The sequence below is a fragment of the Lithobates pipiens genome, unplaced genomic scaffold (assembly GCF_037356315.1).
Source record: "Lithobates pipiens isolate NorthernLeopardFrog02 unplaced genomic scaffold, aLitPip1_a1.2 Scaffold_16, whole genome shotgun sequence".
NCBI lineage: Eukaryota > Metazoa > Chordata > Amphibia > Anura > Ranidae > Lithobates > Lithobates pipiens.
This window is the reverse complement of record NW_027507748.1, coordinates 477135851-477155938: the sequence shown is the minus strand read 5'-3', so window position 1 is coordinate 477155938 and position 20088 is coordinate 477135851. Positions and strand designations below refer to the sequence as shown.

Here is a 20088-nt window from a genome sequence, read left to right as displayed (position 1 = left end):
AAAGAAAAAAAAGAAAATCTGACATTTAAAAAAAATATACCTTTAAGAGGTATGGGCGGAAGTGACATTTTGACGTCGCTTCCGCCCTCCTATGGTACAGAGACGAGTGGGGGCCATCTTAGCCTCACTTGTCTCTATGCCCAGCAGATGAAAGGACCCGATCGCCTCCGCCGCTACCGACGGCTCCGGTAAGCGGCGGAAGGTGCGGCGGGAGGGGGGTGGCACCTTTCCCGCCGCCGATAGCGGTGATCTCGCGGCGAACCCGCCGCGGAGACCACCGTTATCGTACAGCCGACCGCCGCCTGAAGAGATGGATATCTCGGTTGTGGCAGCAGCTGCTGCCGTTACCGAGATATCCCTCTTCAAAAATAGGACGTACATCGTCGTGCGGCGGTCGGCAAGTGGTTAAACAAATGCATGCGATTGGATGATTTGTATAAGCATCATTGCAGTGGTAATTTTTTGGCTTGTGCTTTACATGACTGTTTAGTTCTGCATCCTGGAAAATATTTGCCTGCCCTAGAAAACAAAATTCTCCTTAAGGGCCGGTTCACACTGCGGGCGATGCGAGGCGACACCGACTTACCTCGCCGCGACCTCAGCGGCGATTTGCAAATGACTTCTGTATAGAAGTCAATGCAAGTCGCCCCGAGGTCGCCCAAAAGTAGTACAGGAACCTTTTTTCTGAGTCGGAGCGACTCGAGTCGCTCCTCTCAGAACGGTTCCATTGTACAGAACGGGGGCGACTTGTCAGATTGCGGCGAGGCAAGTCGTGTCGCCTCGCATCGCCCGCAGTGTGAACCGGCCCTTACATACAGTATCCCACAAAAGTGAGTACACTCACATTTTTGTAAATATTTTATTTTATCTTTTCATGTGACAAAACTGAAGAAATGACACTTTGCTACAATGTAAAGTAGTGAGTGTACAGCTTGTATAACAGTGTAAATTTGCTGTCCCCTCAAAATACCTCAACACACAGCCATTAATGTCTAAACTGCTGGCAACAAAAGTGAGTACCCCCCTAAGTGAAAATGTCCAAATTGGGTCCAATAACCATTTACCCTCCACGATGTCATGTGACTCGTTAGTGTTACAAGGTCTCAGATGTGAATGGGGAGCAGGTGTGTTAAATTTGGGGTCATCGCTCTCTCTCATATATACTGGTCACTGGAAGTTCAACATGGCACCTCATGGCAAAGAACTCTGAGGATATAAAAAAAAAAAAGATGATCTGTTGCTCTACATAAAGATGGCCTAGGCCAGTGATGGTGAAACTTAGCAACGCAGATGTTTTGGGTTTCCCATGATGCTTAGCTACACTGCAGAGTGCATGAATATCATGGGAAATGTAGTTCCAAAACATCTGGGGTGCCAAGGTTCGCCATTACTGGCCTAGGCTATAAGAAGATTGCCAAGACCCTGAAACTGAGCTGCAGCATGGTGGCCAAGACCATACAGCGGTTTAACAGGACAAGTTCCACTCAGAACAGGCCTCGCCGTGGTCGACCAAAGAAGTTGAGTGCATGTGCTCAGCGTCTTATTCAGAGTTTGTCTTTAGGAAATAGATGTACGAGTATTGCTGCAGAGGTTTAAGGGGTGGGGGGTCAGCCTGTCAGTGCTCAGACCATATGCCGCACACTGCATCAAATCTGTCTGCATGGCTTTCTTCCCAGAAGGAAGCCTCTTCTAAAGATGATACACAAAAAAGCCAACAAACCGTTTGCTGAAGATAAGCAGACTAAGGACATAGATTACTGGAACCATGTCCTGTGGTCTGATGAGACTTGGTGTCAAGCGTGTGTCGGCAACCAGGTGATGAGTACAAAAACAAGTGTGTCTTGCCCACAGTCGAGCATGGTAGTGGGAGTGTCATGGTCTAGGGCTGCATGAGTGCTGCCAGCACTGGGTAGCTACAGTTCATTGAGAGAACCATGAATGCCAACATATACTGTGACATACTGAAGCACCCCCTCCTTTCGGAGACTGGGCAACAGGACGGTATTCCAACATGATAACGACCCCAAACACACCTCCAAGGCGACCACTGCCTTGCTAAAGAAGCTGAGGGTAAAGGTGATGGACTGGCCAAGAATGTCTCCAGACCTAAAACCTATTGAGCATCTGTGGGGCATCCTCAAATAGAAAATGATGGTGGCCACACAAAATATTGACACTTTGAGCCCAATGTGGACATTTTCACTTAGGGGTGTACCCACTTTTGTTGCCAGCAGTTTAGACATTAATGGATGTTTTTATTTTATTTTTTATTTAAGGTACTTTTATAGTGCGGTCAATTTACACAGTGCTTTACATATACATTGTACATTCACATCGGTCCCTACTCTCAAGGAGCTTACAACCTAAGGTCCCCTCACATTCATATGTGGCCTAGGGCCAATTTAGAAAGAAGCCAATTAACTTACCAGCATGCCTTTGGAGCGTGGGAGGAAACTGGAGTACTTGGAGGAAACCCATGCAGGCATAGGGAGAACATGCAAAAACCAGGCAGGTAGTGTCGTGGTTGGGATTAAAACCAGCGACCCTTTTTACTGCTAGGTGAGAGTGCTACCCACTACACCACTGTGCTACCCATGTGTTGAGTTGTTTTGAGGGGACAGTAAATTTACACTGTTATACAAGCTGTACACTCACTACTTTACATTGTAGCAAAGTGTCATTTCTTCAGTGTTGTCACATGAAAAGATATAATAAAACATTTATGAAAAATGTGAGGGGTGTACTCAATTTTGTGAGATCCCGTATGCATTAAAGAACAAGATTAGTATAAAATCCTAAGTCAACTGGTTACAACCCCCTAATCAACTTTAAAGCGGAGCGCCACCCAAAAGGGAAAGCTCCTCTTGTCCGCCTCCTCCCATCTTCACTGCCACATTTGTCACCTTTTGGGGGGAGGGGGTACCCAGTTTTGACAGGTACCCGGTCATACTTTGGGCTCAGTTCCGTGCAGCAATTCCCTTGCCCTGAAAAATCAGCTCGGATGCTGGATTCCTTGACAGGTAAGTGCCCTAATATTAAAAGTTAGAAGCTATAGTACTTAATTTGCTGATTTCATTTTTTTTGGGGGGGGGGGGGGAAGCATCTCTAAGTTTTTCTGTTGACCTAATATACACAACAGTTTACACTTTAACACATGCTGTCCAATTAGGTCTGCCTGCCCGTTTTTCAGGCGGACCTGATTGGACACTCTATTCACCTCTATGGAGCGACGGGTGCCAGCTATGACATGTCCGCTGACATCTGCCGCTATCCGATCCAGTCCGCCAAATCCAGAGGGATGGAGACCGTGTTTTCCATCAGTCTGGCGGATTGGATGTAAATCGGATGAAAACGGGCAGGAGTATCAGTTTTCATCCACTCTCCTATAGAGGAGAGCGGGGCTCTGACAGGTCCATATCTCAGCACAGTGACCAGAGACAGACCCGTCATCCACCTGCTCAGCAGGGATCAGTGGATCGATCCCCACTGAGCAAGTGGAGTCCATCAAAACAAGCGCGCCCTGTGTGAAAGGGGCCTTAGGGAGGTGTCACAGAAAAGCTCCTAATGACTACTATCTAAATTAAAACAAAGAGCGTGATAAGAAATGAACTATAGTGTACAGGCTCTCCTCATTACCCAACTGGTCATTAAATGAGGAGCCACACGTAAATCAATATTTTAACCATTCATAGTTTCATAGTGAGTAAGGTTGAATTAAGACACCAGTCCATCCAGTTCAACCTGAGTGAGTGTCTACTATAGACCCTATCCCTGTACATTGCACACTCACATCGGTCCCTACACGCAAAGCGCCCACAATCCATTCATATACTAGGGCCAATTTTGGACAGAAGCCAATTAACCTACCTGCATGTCTTTGGAGTGTGGGAGGAAACCGGAGTACCCGGAGGAAACCCACGCAGGCACAGGGAGAACATGCAAACTCCAGGCAGGTAGTGTCATGGTTGGGATTTGAACCAGCGACCCTTCTTACTGCTAGGTGAGCGTGCTACCCACTACACCACTGTGCCACCCTTGTAGTAGGTCCTTAACTACTGTACTCTGGAAAAAGGTCTAAACATAACTCCAACTCAATAACAGTTTTAATTTGCATAAGTACAGTGCATAAAAACAAACAAATATCCTGTACTCTACTAAATACCAGCAGCACTGCCAGTTGCAGTTATATATAGAAATATTGTTTTCACACTGGATTTCCTTGATGCTTACATTTGTAGTAGGTCCTTCTTCATTTTCAGCCACACAACTTTGCAGATTGAAAGATAAATCATTACATTTCACCAGTATCCTTTTCCCAAACTTCTCTTCAAAGGGTTTCACATCTGGTTCAATTCCAGAGAAGTCAAGTTTCTGAAAGGACAAAGATGGGTTTGTTAAACTCAAAATTATAAAGCAATTAAACCCATGTTCTGGATAATTTTTCTTAAGACTAATTTAGGGCAGCAGATGCTCATAAAATAGTGGTAGGCTGCTCTAGCAGAGACTATCCATGTCACAAAACGTGCTGCTTATTGGGCACTTTCAGTGGCGGATTAGCTTATTAAACAATGATCTTAAAATAAAGAACAAGTTCACTTTTGTAACATGCTACACCCATATTTAGGGTGTAATGTGTAAAAAGTTACAGATGCTCTGGTGCCTGCACCCAGCCAATCCTTCCCTTTTGACAGCGAGCGAGGGATCTTCTCCCCAACGCTCACTGTCACAATTTAAAAAAAAAGACAAAGATGAGGCCATATCATTCATTCACAGGGTGTTCTGTAAATGAGAAAATTACAAAAGCCCATGCGGCTGTTGGCCTGAACTTCTCAATTAACTATTGTGTATGTCAATGTTGCAAGTGTGTCAGGACTCTACTGGTTAAAGGACCGCATAAATAGCTGCAGATGGACACCGATGGCAAGAAAAGCACCCTGAGGCGATTCAGTTCATATAGGTAGTGCTATACAAGTCATTCATTCATTCATATCAGTGCGCTGTTGAGTGCTCCAAGTAGTTCATTCAGTCTTCCTGGCAGTGTGTAACTGCCGGCTTGTATGAGCAGACAACTTACACTGACAGTCTGCAGGAGCCCTGCATAGCAGCCACAGGGTCATAGTAAAAATAATAAATGCACATTTTTTTTTACCTGCAAAAAGATGTGCATTTTTTATATTTCTTCTTTTTTTTTTTTTTTTTTTACAAAAGGAAAGGAAAACCTTAAGCCAAAAAAAAAAAAAAAAAAACTTACAATATATGTGCATGCAGCTAGTTCTTACCTGTGTGTCTGAATCCAAGGCAAAAAGCTTGACTCTGCTTTCATTTTTCAATTTGGCTTCTGCTTCTCTTGTACTCTAGAAAAATATAGAAAACAAGTCGATTTTTTTATTATTTTTTTATTTTATTTTTTAGGGTATAACTATATATATATATATATATACACACACACACACACACCCATCAGCCATCAGCCATCACATTATGATCCTTGACCCATAAAGTAGAACACTGCTTATCTGGTTACATGGCACCTAAAAGGCGGGATATATTAGGCACCAAATGAAACCTGAATTTGATCTGTTGAAAGCAATAGAAAATGGGCAAGCGTAAGCATTTGAGCAACTTTGACAAGGGCCAAATTGTAACGGCCAGAAGACTGGGACAGAGCAGCTCCAGAACTGCAGTTTCTGTGGCATGTTTCCAGTCTGCAGTGGTCAGGACCTACTAAAAATGGTCAAAAAAACGATGGCAGGGTCATGGTCAGGTGTAGTTAGTGTCTGTGTACACTGCTTCAAATGATTGTGTTCAGCTGTTTTATTCTTGATGATTTATATAAGTACAGAACATAGCCTTTGGGCATTCCACCGGCTCTGAAGGATATTCTTGTTAATGTTACTGCATGCAATGCCATTTTATACTGTTTGGCTTTCAAACTTGTTGAAACAATTTCAATAAGGCCCTTCCAGCAGAAAGCCCTGACATCAACCCCATTAAAAAACCCTTGCAATAAATTGGAATGCAGACAGTGAACTATGTTCTCTCACCTAACAACCACCTAACCTGCAAATTGTCTTTTTGGATGAGTAAACAAAATTTCTGACAAATTGCAGACCACTCCCAAAACTAATGGATGCTCTTTTTGAAACAGTGGAGTTTGTTTTTCTGGGTGCAATTGAGGGGGGGGGTTGGTGACTACCATGTCAATGCAACAAGCTCATACTCTGCGATGGTGCGGTGTTCCAAACATTTAGCCATATATTGACTATCCCAATAATGAAAGACATTGGTTGGAATAAGTAACTACACATACAGTTTGCAGCTCAAATAACCCTAAAAATAACTATCACAATAATTCCAAAAAAATATTTATTTTTATGAAACGTCTAATGAACAGTATACAGAAATGGAGGCTGACACACAGCTGTAGGAAATTATGCTTTGTTTTCCATCTCAATAACATTCATATACTGTATATTACTTGCACATATACTCTGGCATACAGGATTATGTCACAAAATAAATCATCATTAAGAGCAGCAGGGGGCAATTTATTTGTAATTTTAAAAAACGATATACAGCTACTTCCCACCTGCTATTCATTAGGCTTACCAGCAGCATTTGCCAAACCATAATTGATCAGATTTTATTAGTGTTCAGAAGTTCATAGCACACCGTTTTATAATTTGTACAATTAAAATACAACTGTGCCACAGTGAAGATGCTAGCCTAACTCCAGATGTCTACGTACAATCCAAACCAAAGATGATGACGGCAGCACAGCAGATTGAGAGCCAGCATAACCACACTGGGAATTTGTGAACCCTTGAACTGAATAGCTGGTGAGGAAGTGGTAGAGAAGCATGTGTCAGCTGAAGTGCTAAGAAAACAGCAAAACCTACTGTACAATTCACAGTAAACACACACAAGGAATGACCAACTGCCAGAAGTTTTCTTAGTTACATCACCATAGGATAATCTTTACGCTGCACACATTTTTTTTAACCCATTATACAGTTTTAGAAGAGAACCAGAATAAATGGCCTCCAAAAAAGGAAAATAAGGGACTATTGGCAGCATAGACAAATGGACTCCAAAACCTGGATATGTATAAAAATAATCATACAAAATTGTATTACAATGACAAGAAATTAACTAAATAGGTAAATGGATTAAAAAACACATGAGTGGCTGACACGGGTAAGTTCAACATAGTGATGGTAATGTGAACACAACGTTGATATTAGGTACAGAATAACAGACATCCATTCCTCTTCAAGAATGCTCCTGTTTAAAGGCTAAACTGATCTTTGTTCACTTTCTTTTTTATAAACTCCAAAATCCTGCAGGTGGTGATGCACATGGACGGACTCTCTTGTATAAGGGCTCAGCTACCAGAGACTGATTGATGGATTGCTTTTCCATACAATATATTCCACTTACATCCTTAAAGCAAGCCTATATAAGCTGTAAACAGCTCCTGCTGTATTTTCTATATTGGTGAACCCACAACCTTTTACATCCCATATCTAAGTGGGCTTCAGCCTCTTGAAGGTAGTCCATTTCAACCAATCTTAGAGTCCAGCCTTTTTACCCATCGCTTATTCGCTGGGAAACGGATTAATGATTTAAAAAAAAAAAAAAAAAAAAGGATGCTTGTGTCAACGGTGGCCAATCATTTACCTGCTCCAATGCTCTCCCAGCGATAGTTAATGGATTGCCGCCATGTTGGCCCTTGGTTAGGCTCAGCCTGACTCTGGGTATTGTACTCCCTCTATCCCTCTTCTGAAGAAGCGGTTACACTGTGAAACAGGTCAAAATAACCTAGATATTCACTCTGGAACTAGCTTCCCAGGCAAAAGTGGTCCCAATTTTTGGGAGTGTAGTAACCATCAAGAGGGATATCTCTGTATTGTTGGAATTGAAATGTTGTTCCTGTATTGTGTAATTTAATATATGAGGAAAAAACTTTTTTGCATATAATAAAATTTGTGCCTTTAACCACTTCCCACCCGGCCAATGCATATATACGGCCGGGTGGGAGCCGTCTACTCCTGATAGGACGTTCAGGAACGTCCTTCAGGAGTAGCGGGATCGAGTGCGCGCGCGCCCGCGCAGCGGCACGATCCCGATGTGCTCATGTCACCCGGACACGGCACATCTCAGATAGGCAGGAGGGCTCTGTGATTGGCCCTCCTGATCACATGACGGCTGTGTCCAATCACGGCCGTCATGTGATGTAAACAAACAGCCGGTTGCTAGGCAATCGGCTCTCCTCTCCTCACACCGAAGTCACCGCTGAGGAGAGGAGAGCAGAACGCTGCAGCCGGCTGATGATCAGTGAGTATGGGCTGCTTTTTACAGCTTTTTACTCACTGATCATCAGTGTAGTGTAAACACACAACACACCACACAGTACAAACACAGTCCCCACATATGTCCCCAAAACACACATGTCCCCAAAACATACATGTCCCCAAATAATAAAAACACATGTCCCTAATAATAAAAACACATGTCTCTAATAATAAAAACATGTCCCCCACATATGTCCCACTAAAATCACATGTCCCAATGATTATCTGCACACATATGTACGTGATCACCTGCACACATATGTACATGATCATTTGCGTACATATGTCCGTGATCACACAAACCAATTATTATACACTTAACGGAATTTTTTTTACCAAAAACATGTAGCAGAATACATTTTGGCTTAAATTTATGACAAAATTAGATTTTATTGGATTTCTTTTCAAATAGAAAAAAGAAAATATTGTTTTTTTTCCAAATTTCCGCAATTTTTGCGCTTATATCGCAAAAAAAAAAAAAAACGGAGTCGTGAATAAATAACACCAAAATAAAGCTCTATTTGTGCGAACAAAATGATAACAATTTCATTTGGGTACAGTGTAGCATGACCGCGCAATTGTCACTGAAAGCGCTAGAGCGCTGAAAGCTGAAAATTGGGCTGGGAAGGAAGGGGGTGAAAGTGCCCTGTATTGTAGTGGTTAAGAAACATCTTGTGTATGTCCTGTGACGTTACAGTGAAAAGCCTACTGCCCCAACTTCCTTACATTTTTTTCTGACAATATTTGGGATGTGGGTACCTGTATACCAATATAGTCTTTACTGAGCAACAACTTTAGCCTTAATTATGAAAAACAAAATGAGGAAGCACAGGTGCTTCCTAATGAGACATTTAATCATAAGCAGTCCAGCATAAATAGCAAAAGGAGCTTTTGGTTATTACATAACCGCAGCAGATGGGCGAATGCCGACAGGACACTTGAGGTGATTGGTAGCACAGAATAGCTTGTGGATTATACAGGAGGCGATGAATTAAAAAAATAAAATCAGTGGACAGAAGGCGGACCTACTGGTGGTGAACCGCCAATGATTGGAATCCACCAACTGATTTTTTTTTTCCAATCTACCAAATCCTATATAAATCACCAACTATTCTCTGCTACCATTCACCTAGAGTGTCTGGTCGGCATTCGGCCATCTGCTGCGGGTATGTTGTAACCAAACCTCTATTTATTATTGGCAGCTTGCGATTAATCCTTTTTTTCACCAGTAGTTTTGCAGTTTATTCATTCTGCATTTTCCTGGTTATAGTAACACATTTAAATCTGATACCCACACATGCTGCAACGCATATCTGCCGCCAACACCTTCAACTTTTTTCAGTCTGCATTCCTATTACTCCAGCTTCTTTCCACACTCGATCATGCCATTTTAACCACTTTCAGACCGGACCATTTTGCTGGCTTAAGACCAGACCACTTTTTGTGATACGGCACTGCGTTGCTTTAAAGTGGTTGTAAACCCTTACAACCAACTTTGACCTACAGGTAAGCCTAGATTAAGGCTTACCTGTAGGTCCAAGAAATATCTCCTAAACCTGCACGATTTAGGAGATATTTGCCAAAAGACAGGCAGCGCTGTCTATGGCGCATGCGCAGTAGACAGCGGCGTGCAGGCGCACTGAGCGCGCCGCTGTCAACGGCAATATGCCGCGAGTGGCGGCTCCCGTGCGCATGCGCGGGAGTGACGTCACCGCGGCTTCGCCGAATGACAGCAGCGGAGCAGCGAGACCCACCGAGAAGTTGGACGCTCCGGACTACAGGGGACAGCGGTGACTTCACTGGCTCCTGTGTCAGGTAAGTGACACATAATGGACTACTATGCAATGCATAGTAGTCCATTATGCTTTACCTTTGCAGGGAATGAAAGAGGAAGTAAACCCATCAGGGTTTACTTCCTGTTTAACTGACAATTGCGCGGTCGTGCGACGTTGCTCCCAAACAAAATTTACATTTTTTTCCCCCCACAAATAGAGCTTTCTTTTGGTGTTATTTGATCACCTCTGCGTTTTTTATTTTTTGTGCTATAAACAAAAATAGAGCGACAATTTTGAAAAAACGCATTATTTTTTACCTTTTGTTTTAATAAATATCCCCCAAAAATATATAAAAAACATTTTTTTCCCTCAGTTTAGGCCGATACGTATTCTTCTACATATTTTTGGCATAAAAAAAATAAAAAATCACAATAAGCGATTGTTGATTGGTTTGCGCAAAAGTTATAGCGTTTACAAAATAGAGGATAGTTTTATGGCATTTTTATAAAAAAAAATTTTTACTAGTAATGGCGGCGATCAGCGATTTTTATTGTGACTGCGACATTATGGCAGACACAACGGACATTTTTGGAACCATTGTCATTTATACAGCAATCAGTACTATACAAATGCACGGATTCCTGTGTAAATGACACTGGCAGTGAAGGGGTTAACCAGGGGGTGGCAGTGTAGGGGTTAAGTGTTCCTAGGGACGTGTTACTAACTGTGGTGGCTGAGCTTTGTGTTGGTGAACACTGATCTCTGCTCCAATCACATGGAGCAGAGCTCAGCGTCACTTGTTGCTAGGCAGAACGGGGAGATGCTGTTTACAATGGCATCTCCCCGTTAAGTCTCCCCGTGAGACGATCGCAGGTATCCCCGCTGCGATCGAGTCCGTGGGACCCGCGACCGGACTCACGGGGGTCCCGACCACCACACGAGTATGCCGCTGGCGGCGCACACGCGATGGCAGGGCGGCATATAGAAATGGACATACCTGAATGCCAATCTGCCTGCCCGTGCCATTCTGCCGAAGGAACATCGGCGTGCTCTGGCCGGGAACTGGTTACGTTTTATCAAATATGACTATATGGACAGACATGCAGCTCTAAATAAAATATCTTATATATTTTCAGCTTATATATAGTGGTGGTATTCTAGACTGGCTGTTTGCAGACTCTGGTGGACCCAGCAGCCTCTGGTCTAGCCAGTTGGGCCCTTCTTGCCCCTCATGGTCTCACTAGGAATCTCCTGTATCCTCGCTTTACTTTTAATAATTGCGTAATCCTCTGGAATGGAGAAAAAGGCAAACTAAAACAAAAGTGTAAGAAAAAATAAAAAATAAAAGATAAAATGATTAGATCAGGGGTTTGATCTAGGTCAGGCTTAAAGTTAAAGTTTAGAAACCATGTGTTTGAGGTAGGATTAAAAAAAACTTTAACTTAGTACCAGTGTCAGTTAAAGTGATTGTAAATGATCACCTTGTAAAACAACACATCCAGATTAAAATAGAAATTAAATGCAAAACATTTATTGTTTAGATTTTAAAAAATTAAAAAAAAAAAAACACTTTTTTGTAAGTGATCATATTCCTTATGCTCTCAGCTACATAAGAGCTGTGGGGAAGAGAAACAGCAGCAAACTGAGCTTCCCAGTGAATGACTTGTGCAATGGGGCATGTCAGGACAAGTCTGATCATTGGAGGAGAGCACACAGTTCACAACATAGCTAGAGAACTGACCACGTTGTGTTCTCTTGCTTAGTGTGGTCAGTTTTAATGGGATAGCAAAGGGACTGGCAGGAACACCAGGGATTTCACATAAAGGAAGCAATACAAAGAGAAGAGGATACTTGCTTATACAAGTACATGGTACCGTAGGAACATATCAGGAATATGAAGTGATAGGGCAACAAATGCTTTCATGTCAGTGTGTTTTAGGGTATAAACAAAAAAAAAAAAAAAGCAATATGTGACTTTTGTTTCTGGGCCCAAACATACACATACATTTGGTATCGCAGCAATTGTCCGGAGGAGAATAATTTGTTTTGGGTTGGTCTTAGGCAGTATCTCATGGTATTGGCAATTCTACAGCTAACTTGTTTTTAAAAAAACATTTTTTTTTTTTACTATTTTGGGCCTTTTTTTTTAATCAAAGGAAAAGCCCATAGTCAGGAGATATTCATTACTATTTACCACCAAAACAAGAGGTGTGTTATAATTCACCTGGATGTATTAAGAAATAGCTTGATACAGTATGTGTAGTTTTACCAACACATGCCAAAGCTGCAAACTGTTCAGACAAAGATTTAACACTTTCATGAAACAGTTAAAGAAAAAGAGAAAATACCTATAGCTACCAATGTAACAGATCTGTCCCAGACCCCATACTGGGGATCAGATAAATCCCTGATCAACCTCCTAATCAATACTTTTAGCGAATATAACTTTTGTAAAAGTCACATTTTTACTGCTCTAATAGTAAGAAACCCCCTTTCTCAGTTTAGGATTAAAGCCCTTTTATCCAATTTTAAATAAAGGCCACAGGTCTTCTTCTAGGATCTTCACAGATTATTAGACTGATATTTCTACATTGTGATCATATTCCCCCTGAAGTGTGTCTTCTTAGTGAATAATCTTTCCACCTAACTGAATGTCCTCTAGAGTCTTTCTAGATCAAGAACAACGTCTGTGGATTGGTGACCAAAACTGAACTGGGTTGGACTGAATTACAGGTTTATCCCTTATAAGTAAGCCTTTTTTTTTTTTTTATGTTTTATTTAAAGGCTAACATCAGGATTAAACATGTTGACAAGATACATCGTGTCTGGTAATTAGCAGTGATATACATAGCTCAAATTAAACTAGTTCATAAGTGAACTGATATCACATTAGAATACTGGAACTGTAAGTTGCCTATTTTACATCTCTTGGAAAGCATATGCCATCATAAGCGTATAAAACTTTCTCAGTTCACCAGAATTTATGAGAAACCATGTTGAATGCATCAGTAAAATACTGGTGCGCTACATCCCTCTGTCTAAATTTCTACTAACATTCTCAAAGTATTAGAACAGGTTGGACTTTAAATTGTGTTCCAAACAAACCTCATTTGCAAGAAAACATCCATTGACATGATCCCCTAATCAAGGGGTAGGCAACCTCAGCCCTCCAGCTGTGGTCAAACTACAAGTCCCATGAGACATTGCAAAACCCTAACAAACACAGGCATGACTCCTAGATTCAGAGGCATGATGGCATTTGTAGTGTCACCACAGCTGGAGTGCAGAGGTTGCCTACCCCTGCCTAATCTGTCCTCATAACTTCTCAATCACCATGCCTAGAAAACATCTGGCTGGGTGAAAAATGTCAGCACACTGAACCAGGTTGTTTTACACTGCATTTTTCTATGAATGATTGAAGTAGTGAGGGGCTGGGAAGGGAGGCTGATCTGCTCTCTTAGTTTTTTGGTTTATCGGTTTAATAAGTGCACAAAATACCTTTTAAAATTTGCCAAAAATCTTCTGAGCTGATAGATTCTCTGACTCCGTATAAGTAGGGTTATGAAGATGAGGAGGGTTGAGGGAGATGAGAAGAGATCTGGGTTCTTTGAAAATAATCAGATATGAAGGAGGATAGGCTGACAGCACAAGCTATGGAATTCACAGCCAAAATATACTGTTGTCAGGTCAGTAAGAAAAGTAAAAGCACACTACATTTCCGGCACACCAAGAGTTTTTATAGTACTTGCAGCATGTTTAAATGGGATAAAACATAGGGGAATGGAGCATGCATTGCAGCAATGTACTTTTTTTAATGACATGCTTTAAACAGTGTATTGAGAATTTTATTGGTGATGGTGTAAACTCATATCTACTAAGGAACATGGCTTTTCGTCCTAGTTCAAAGTACACCTACTGCTTCTCTTTGAGCCACACTATTTCTGCCTCTGCTGTTTTTCATGTAAACCACTAGGGTGGCTTTGTTTGGGTCCATCACTCTGAGCTTAAAGATATTGATCTGGAGATGAGCTTCCAAGGTTACACTGAAAAACTGTGGAAGAATCTTCTCCAGCCCAATGGGTTCCCATCCATTTTGAGAATCTTGCAGACCACTGGGAGGAAAGATTTCCCTGTTTAAAGCACTGGACCGGTTATGCACCAGGCCAGGTAAGGGACTTGTCATGCACCAGGTTTAGCGAGAGTCAGGCAAAAGCGTTGGTCCAGAGACTGAACCTAACTTTCCCCCGCTGTCAGAACGTTGAACTGCAACAATCTAGAATTATATTGTGCAAATGGGACTGCCTCAAAAGAGGGCAACATCAGACCAAAGATCCTTATTTCTGGATATTTGGGATCCCCTTGAACATATGCAAAGGATGATGGCTGACTGTTCTTGGAGAAAAAGACTGTCAAAATAAGTAATGCCCCGCAAGAGTAGCAGGAACAGAGGGCTACCGCCTTGGAGAAGACCCGAGGTGCAGTGTACAGGTTAAAAGGGAAGGGCCACAAACTGGTAATGTTGTACATCCTCAGTAAAGTGCAGGTAGCACTGAAATGCTGGGAGGATGGGAATTTATAAGCACACATCCAAGATGACCAGAAAAGCCATTATATCCCCTGGGTGGAGGGAAGAAATGAATGACCGGGCAAGAATTTATGCAGAACTTTTGAACCCCAAGAAATCTGTTGAGTCTTTAGATTCAGTATGAGGCCAGTGTCTCTCTTCGCTTTTTGGACAGTAAACAAGCTAGAATAAAAAAATAAAAAATTAAAAAATGTTATCTCTTTCTGGCACACAGAATATGACCCTTTGGGAGAAAAGCTGCCCAAGAGGTTCTCAGGCGAAATGCTACAGATACCCCTTGCCTTGTTAATCAAACATGAACCAGCAGGATCCTCCAAGGCAGTCCCACCTGTACCTATGATCTGCTATGGTAGAGGCGTGGGAACTCCAAGGGGTCTTCACAATAAACTGTAGGGAAAAAAGGGTTACCACCTGTGATTCTTACTGAAGGCAGCAGATACGTCCTGCGGGATCACTGGTGGAGGTGCGTGTGGTAAAGAGGGCAAAAGAAGCCAAGACTTTATTTGTCATACATGCGGACAAACCCTTAAGGGGCTGGAGAATTGCCTTGGGCTTCCATTTAAAGGGCAAGAGCGCTAATCCCTGCAGCCATCTTCAAGTGCATGGCACTCCCTAGGCAGATAACATTGGGTGCTGGGGACAAGCCTCATTCAGTCTTCTCACACAAGCAAACCCATAAAGGGGTCTTCAACATGGCCGAACCTAGGGGGTACGGGGGGGGGGGGATTTCAGTTCTGAGGTCCCTTAGGCAACCTGTATATTTTGTCCATCAGAAGAAGCAGTCTTCCATAGCTTCTGCATCTCTCAAGGCCCAGTGCCTGTGACAGTCTCACAGAGCCCTACCAGCACACTATCCCCCCCCCCCCTTCCCTGCAGGGGCAGGGGAGGGGAGAGGAATGATACGCACCTCCTCCTCCCGATCCCTCTCCTAGTGCCTGCCCAAACTCCAATCCCCAGCCAGTGTTGGGCCTAAGGAGATGTGTTGTCAGGAAATTTGAAACATTACAGCCAGAGACTACATGGTGGCTGCAAGATTGAGGCCTCTGAGGTGAGCGAGCTGAGCTTTGCACTGAATTCATCCCAACTCCCTCCCTTCCCCTCTTTGTTCATGTGCAGTTAACTCAGGGACAACTTTAGTACTGGTGGAAAATGACTGATAACCTGATAGTTGTAGTAGCTGATGGGTTTTTTACTCACAAGTTTGTGATTCTTCAATTTTTAACCCCTTCCTGTACAGCCCTAGCATCTCTTTAGGGGTTTATTTACATCTGCTTTTGTCTGTGAAGAACCAATCTGCATTTGGATCAGTCTTCAGAAAGCATTTGGCAGGCAGCGAGGAGGTGATGCATCACCTTCCTACCACCTGCTTTAATCCCTAGAACCTCACACTAGTGCACAGCAACCATGTGCATTGCATACAGTTGTGGTGTGCTTCCAGAGCAGCCTCATTCACTTGAATGGGACACAGTAAGCAGGAGCTTTTATTGCAGAAAGCAACTAAGGATATAATTCCTGCCACAGATAGGAAACACAATATCACAGTGGCAGCAAGTGTACACCCCCAGCCCCATGTTGCCGTTTGTAAAAAGACGAGCACTTTTCTCCCGTCAATAAATGTCGGTGGACTAGTGAAAAGTGCCTGCAGAAAATCCCCCTGTCAGTTCTGAACTGCACAAGCTCAGTTCTGGAGCCATCAGATTAGAGAATTGCTGCCTCAGGTAGGGCAGCAGGGCAGGTCCAGGTCTGCACCTATGCAGTGACATCATGACGCTTATCAGGCATGGCCTATATTCACATGCCCCACTGCACCAGTTTGGGTTGAGTCCGACAATTCACCATTTGCCTGGCTCTGCAACTGTGCATATAAGGGGGGGGGGGGGGGGGGATTGGGGGGACTCTAACATATAGGGAGAATTCCAGGAGCTTTGAGGTAAGGAAGGACTCTGATGTAAATGTGGTTCTCATCCAGACTGCTGCATAGAGATATGCTTTGTTTATTGCTTAATCCTAATCCCTGTACATCATCCATAGATATGCATAGACCTGACCAAAGTGTTCATTGTTTCAACTGTTGCTGAAGTTCTTCTTTAAAGTAAGCTCAGCCCACACATTGGTCTTTCTTCTTTTTTGTACAACCAGCAGGTTGAACAACAAATTATTATTAAACTCCCACAGCCACACATTTGACACTGCTTTATTAACCAAATGTAAAATGCCCTGACTGCAATCCCACATCAGACCAGCTAGATCCAACACTGGTCTTCAGTGACTAGATTCTACAAGATGAATGAACCTTGGTCCTGTACCTATAAAGCACCCTGCAGCTAACGCAGCACATTACACCACATGGTAATCACTAAACACAGAATGCAGTGCCCAAATGGTGACATTATAAGCCAGTCCTCTATCTGCTTCCTGACGGCTACACCACCACCCCCTTTCTCCATCAAAGTCAGGTAGCAGCCAATTAAGAAGCTGCAAACAGGAGCCCCAATAACTCTGCAGCAACATAGAAACTTGACAGAGGAAACTTGTCTTGATAAAGAGTGAAAAAAGTTGTTCTCTTGGATTAGAGAGATGCCGGTTCTCTGAAGAAAACCAACAAAGGGAAACATTTTGGGAGTTGTGTTTTTATGGGTAGCCCTTTCAGCTTTGCTTGCCAGTGCCCAATTTTTTCTCAAGGTGGCAGGATGGCCCATTGATTCCAGAATACTTAATCCTGTGTCTTGTAACGTATGATTAAGAAATACTAGTATCTTGGCCATGTCTAGTTGTTATCTTCTGAATCACTGGCCCAGAACAAGTGTGCAACAAGCAAAGTTAGAACTCCTCTTCTACATACCGGTACTTATTCGATGTTTGCGAGTGAGAAAACACTAAACCAATGGGTTAAAATGAAAGCTGGGCAACTAGTAATGAAAGCCTCCATGTTCTGAGCACAGGTGTCCTTTTAGGACTTTACTGACAACAAAGAGTAAAAAGGTGACCATTTCATCAAACCAAGCCACAGATAAATGACATCTGCTGTTCGCTTGGCTTTAGTATATTTCTCAATATTATCTAAGATGAAGTCACTGGAAGCAGTCTCTACATTAAAAAAGGCCTGGCACAGCTTCTAAGTTTCTCGTCACTGAAAAGCTTATCTAGAAAATTCATGCAGTCTACATTTTCAAGTTAACAGAACATATACCATAGCTGCTTTCTCTATATTCAAAGGGAATTAGGCAACCAGATTACACAATTCTGCACATACCATACTCGTTTAGATCAGAATAAATAACATGTGCTTAAATAGTCATGTCATACAAGACAGAACAGAGAATTGTGAATGGACACATGCAGCTATCCCCGTCTTCATAAAGAACACAGTCAATAGAGTCTATTATTGCTACTTCAGTGCTCTGGTCTGCATAGATCCATAGAAGCAGACAAAGTAAACTAGATGACACCTATAAATCACAGCAACATAGCTTGGTTGTTTTTCTGGTCTAGAATTTAGCAGACAAATTACACAAGGATCAATCAACATTGTGAATATGCTTTTTTTTTAAATTTATTTATTTATTTTTTAAAACACATTCATAGCATACAACCCTGTACTAGTATAAGCAAATGTTTTTCAGAAAGAAATGCCTATATACCATGATGGAAATAAATTAAGCTCCTTTCACACTAGTGGTAGTGTCTGCAGCCCCCCTGAAAAGCAATCTATAGTGAATGAGGTTTGCAGGCATTTAGGAGGTTGCGGCACATTCACCTACAAAAGGAGATTTTGACAAGTAGTGGCCGTCAAACTGGGCATTTAGTGGTAAAGGATAAGTTAACCTTTAAAAAAAAAAAAAAAAAAAAAAATGCACTTTTTTGCAGGTAAAAAAAAAAAGTGCATTTATTTATTTTTTCTTTTGGCGCCTTTAAAGCATTGCACCAGTGAACCAGATTACTGGTGCCATGCAGGACTCCTTCAGATCTGTCAGTGTACCTGTGTGCCATACATCCCATATGGGCAGGCAGATACACTGATAGCAACAAATACATGAACTACCACAGCACGCCACAGCACCATGGAGTAGCTCATTGAGAATTACAAGCCGACAACTGCAAAGAATGTCGGGGGGCTTGTAGTTCATTCAGCCGAACCGATTTTAAAAAGTGACAGCTAGTACGGGAAACTTCTTCCTGTACTGCTGCCACAGGGAGGGAGGGTAGTGGGAAGTGGCTGCAGCATTGGAACGTGTTACGCCCTTAAAACCCTATCCTTTAAGGGCTCATTCACACGGTCAGAAAAAATGCTGTGCTTAGATGCATACAGCAGATAGTTTTGTACGCATCTTAACGCAGCATTATAGAAATCAATGAGCCCATACACACAGGTGTGTGTATATAATATATAGATATAAAAACGCTGCATAAACTGTCGGGCTATTAAAAAAACCTGTATAACGATATGAAAATGCGCACAAAAAAGTAGGACATAGCTGCATATTTTATGTGCTTAGATCTGCTGATTTAACTCACGTGTGTGCATAAACTTAAGTACTTGAGTTTAGGGGTGTATCATGAAATCAGTGGGCCTGTGCGCAAGATCAAATGTGGGCCCTAGGCTTGGGGGGGGGGGGGGGGGGGGAGTGGGTGTTGCTTAAAGTGTACTAAATATTGAGTGTGGCTTAAAGGGGATGTGGTCAGAGATGACTTACATAGTGCAGAATGTGGTAAGGTTAGGCTACTTTCACACTAGGGCATTGGCGGTAAATCGCCGCTATTTGCGAAGCTTTACCGTAGTTTTTGCAATCGTTTTCGGCCACTGACAGATTGCATTTGACCCCCACTAACGGCCGAAAAAGGGTTAAAAGCGACGCTATGGTGGCGGTACTGCCTATTGATTTTCAAAGGACAGGGGCGCTTTAGGAGGGGTGTATACACCGATCCTACAGCACTGCACAGATGCAGCTTGCAGGACTTTTTTGGCGTCCTGCCAGTGCATTGTGCACTCTCCAGTGTGTAAGCACTCCCTGAAGTGAGGAGAGGCTCTTTACAGGCGCCTATAAAGTGCCTCAGTGTGAAAGCAGCCTTAAAATATGGAATGTACAGTGTGACATGTCCAGCGGTGGGTAGTAGGGATGAGCTCAGGCGTGTGCAGGCCCGGATGTGCAGCTGCAGAGATCAGCTGCCTGTGATTAGCGCAGTACTGCGCCAACTTCCTGGCGGGCTCTGCACGTGTTCCATGTGAACACGCCTGAGCTCATCCTTAGTGGGTAGTATGTGCAGGAGGGGGGTGTGGAGTGTACCGTGGTGGTTATTGTGTGAGGAGTGTTTCAGTGGTGGATAGCATGTGCAGGAGAGGAGTGCAGAGTTTATGGGGCAGTAGGTGGTATAC

The 20088-nt window shown here is 42.8% G+C and overlaps 1 protein-coding gene across 14 annotated transcripts in view; it reads right to left on the bottom strand.

Moving 5' to 3' along the window:
* The window catches only part of DOCK9 (dedicator of cytokinesis 9), a 446969-nt gene that overhangs the window by 205970 nt on the left and 220911 nt on the right, over window positions 1–20088 (bottom strand). For all 14 annotated transcript variants that reach the window (XM_077482985.1, XM_077482977.1, XM_077482982.1 and 11 more), the window contains exons 10-11: window positions 5280–5354; window positions 4231–4371 (exon numbers count right to left, since the gene is read on the bottom strand). In XM_077482985.1, coding sequence (XP_077339111.1) covers window positions 4231–4371; window positions 5280–5354 — 216 coding nt within the window. The remainder of the gene's footprint in view (window positions 1–4230; window positions 4372–5279; window positions 5355–20088) is intronic.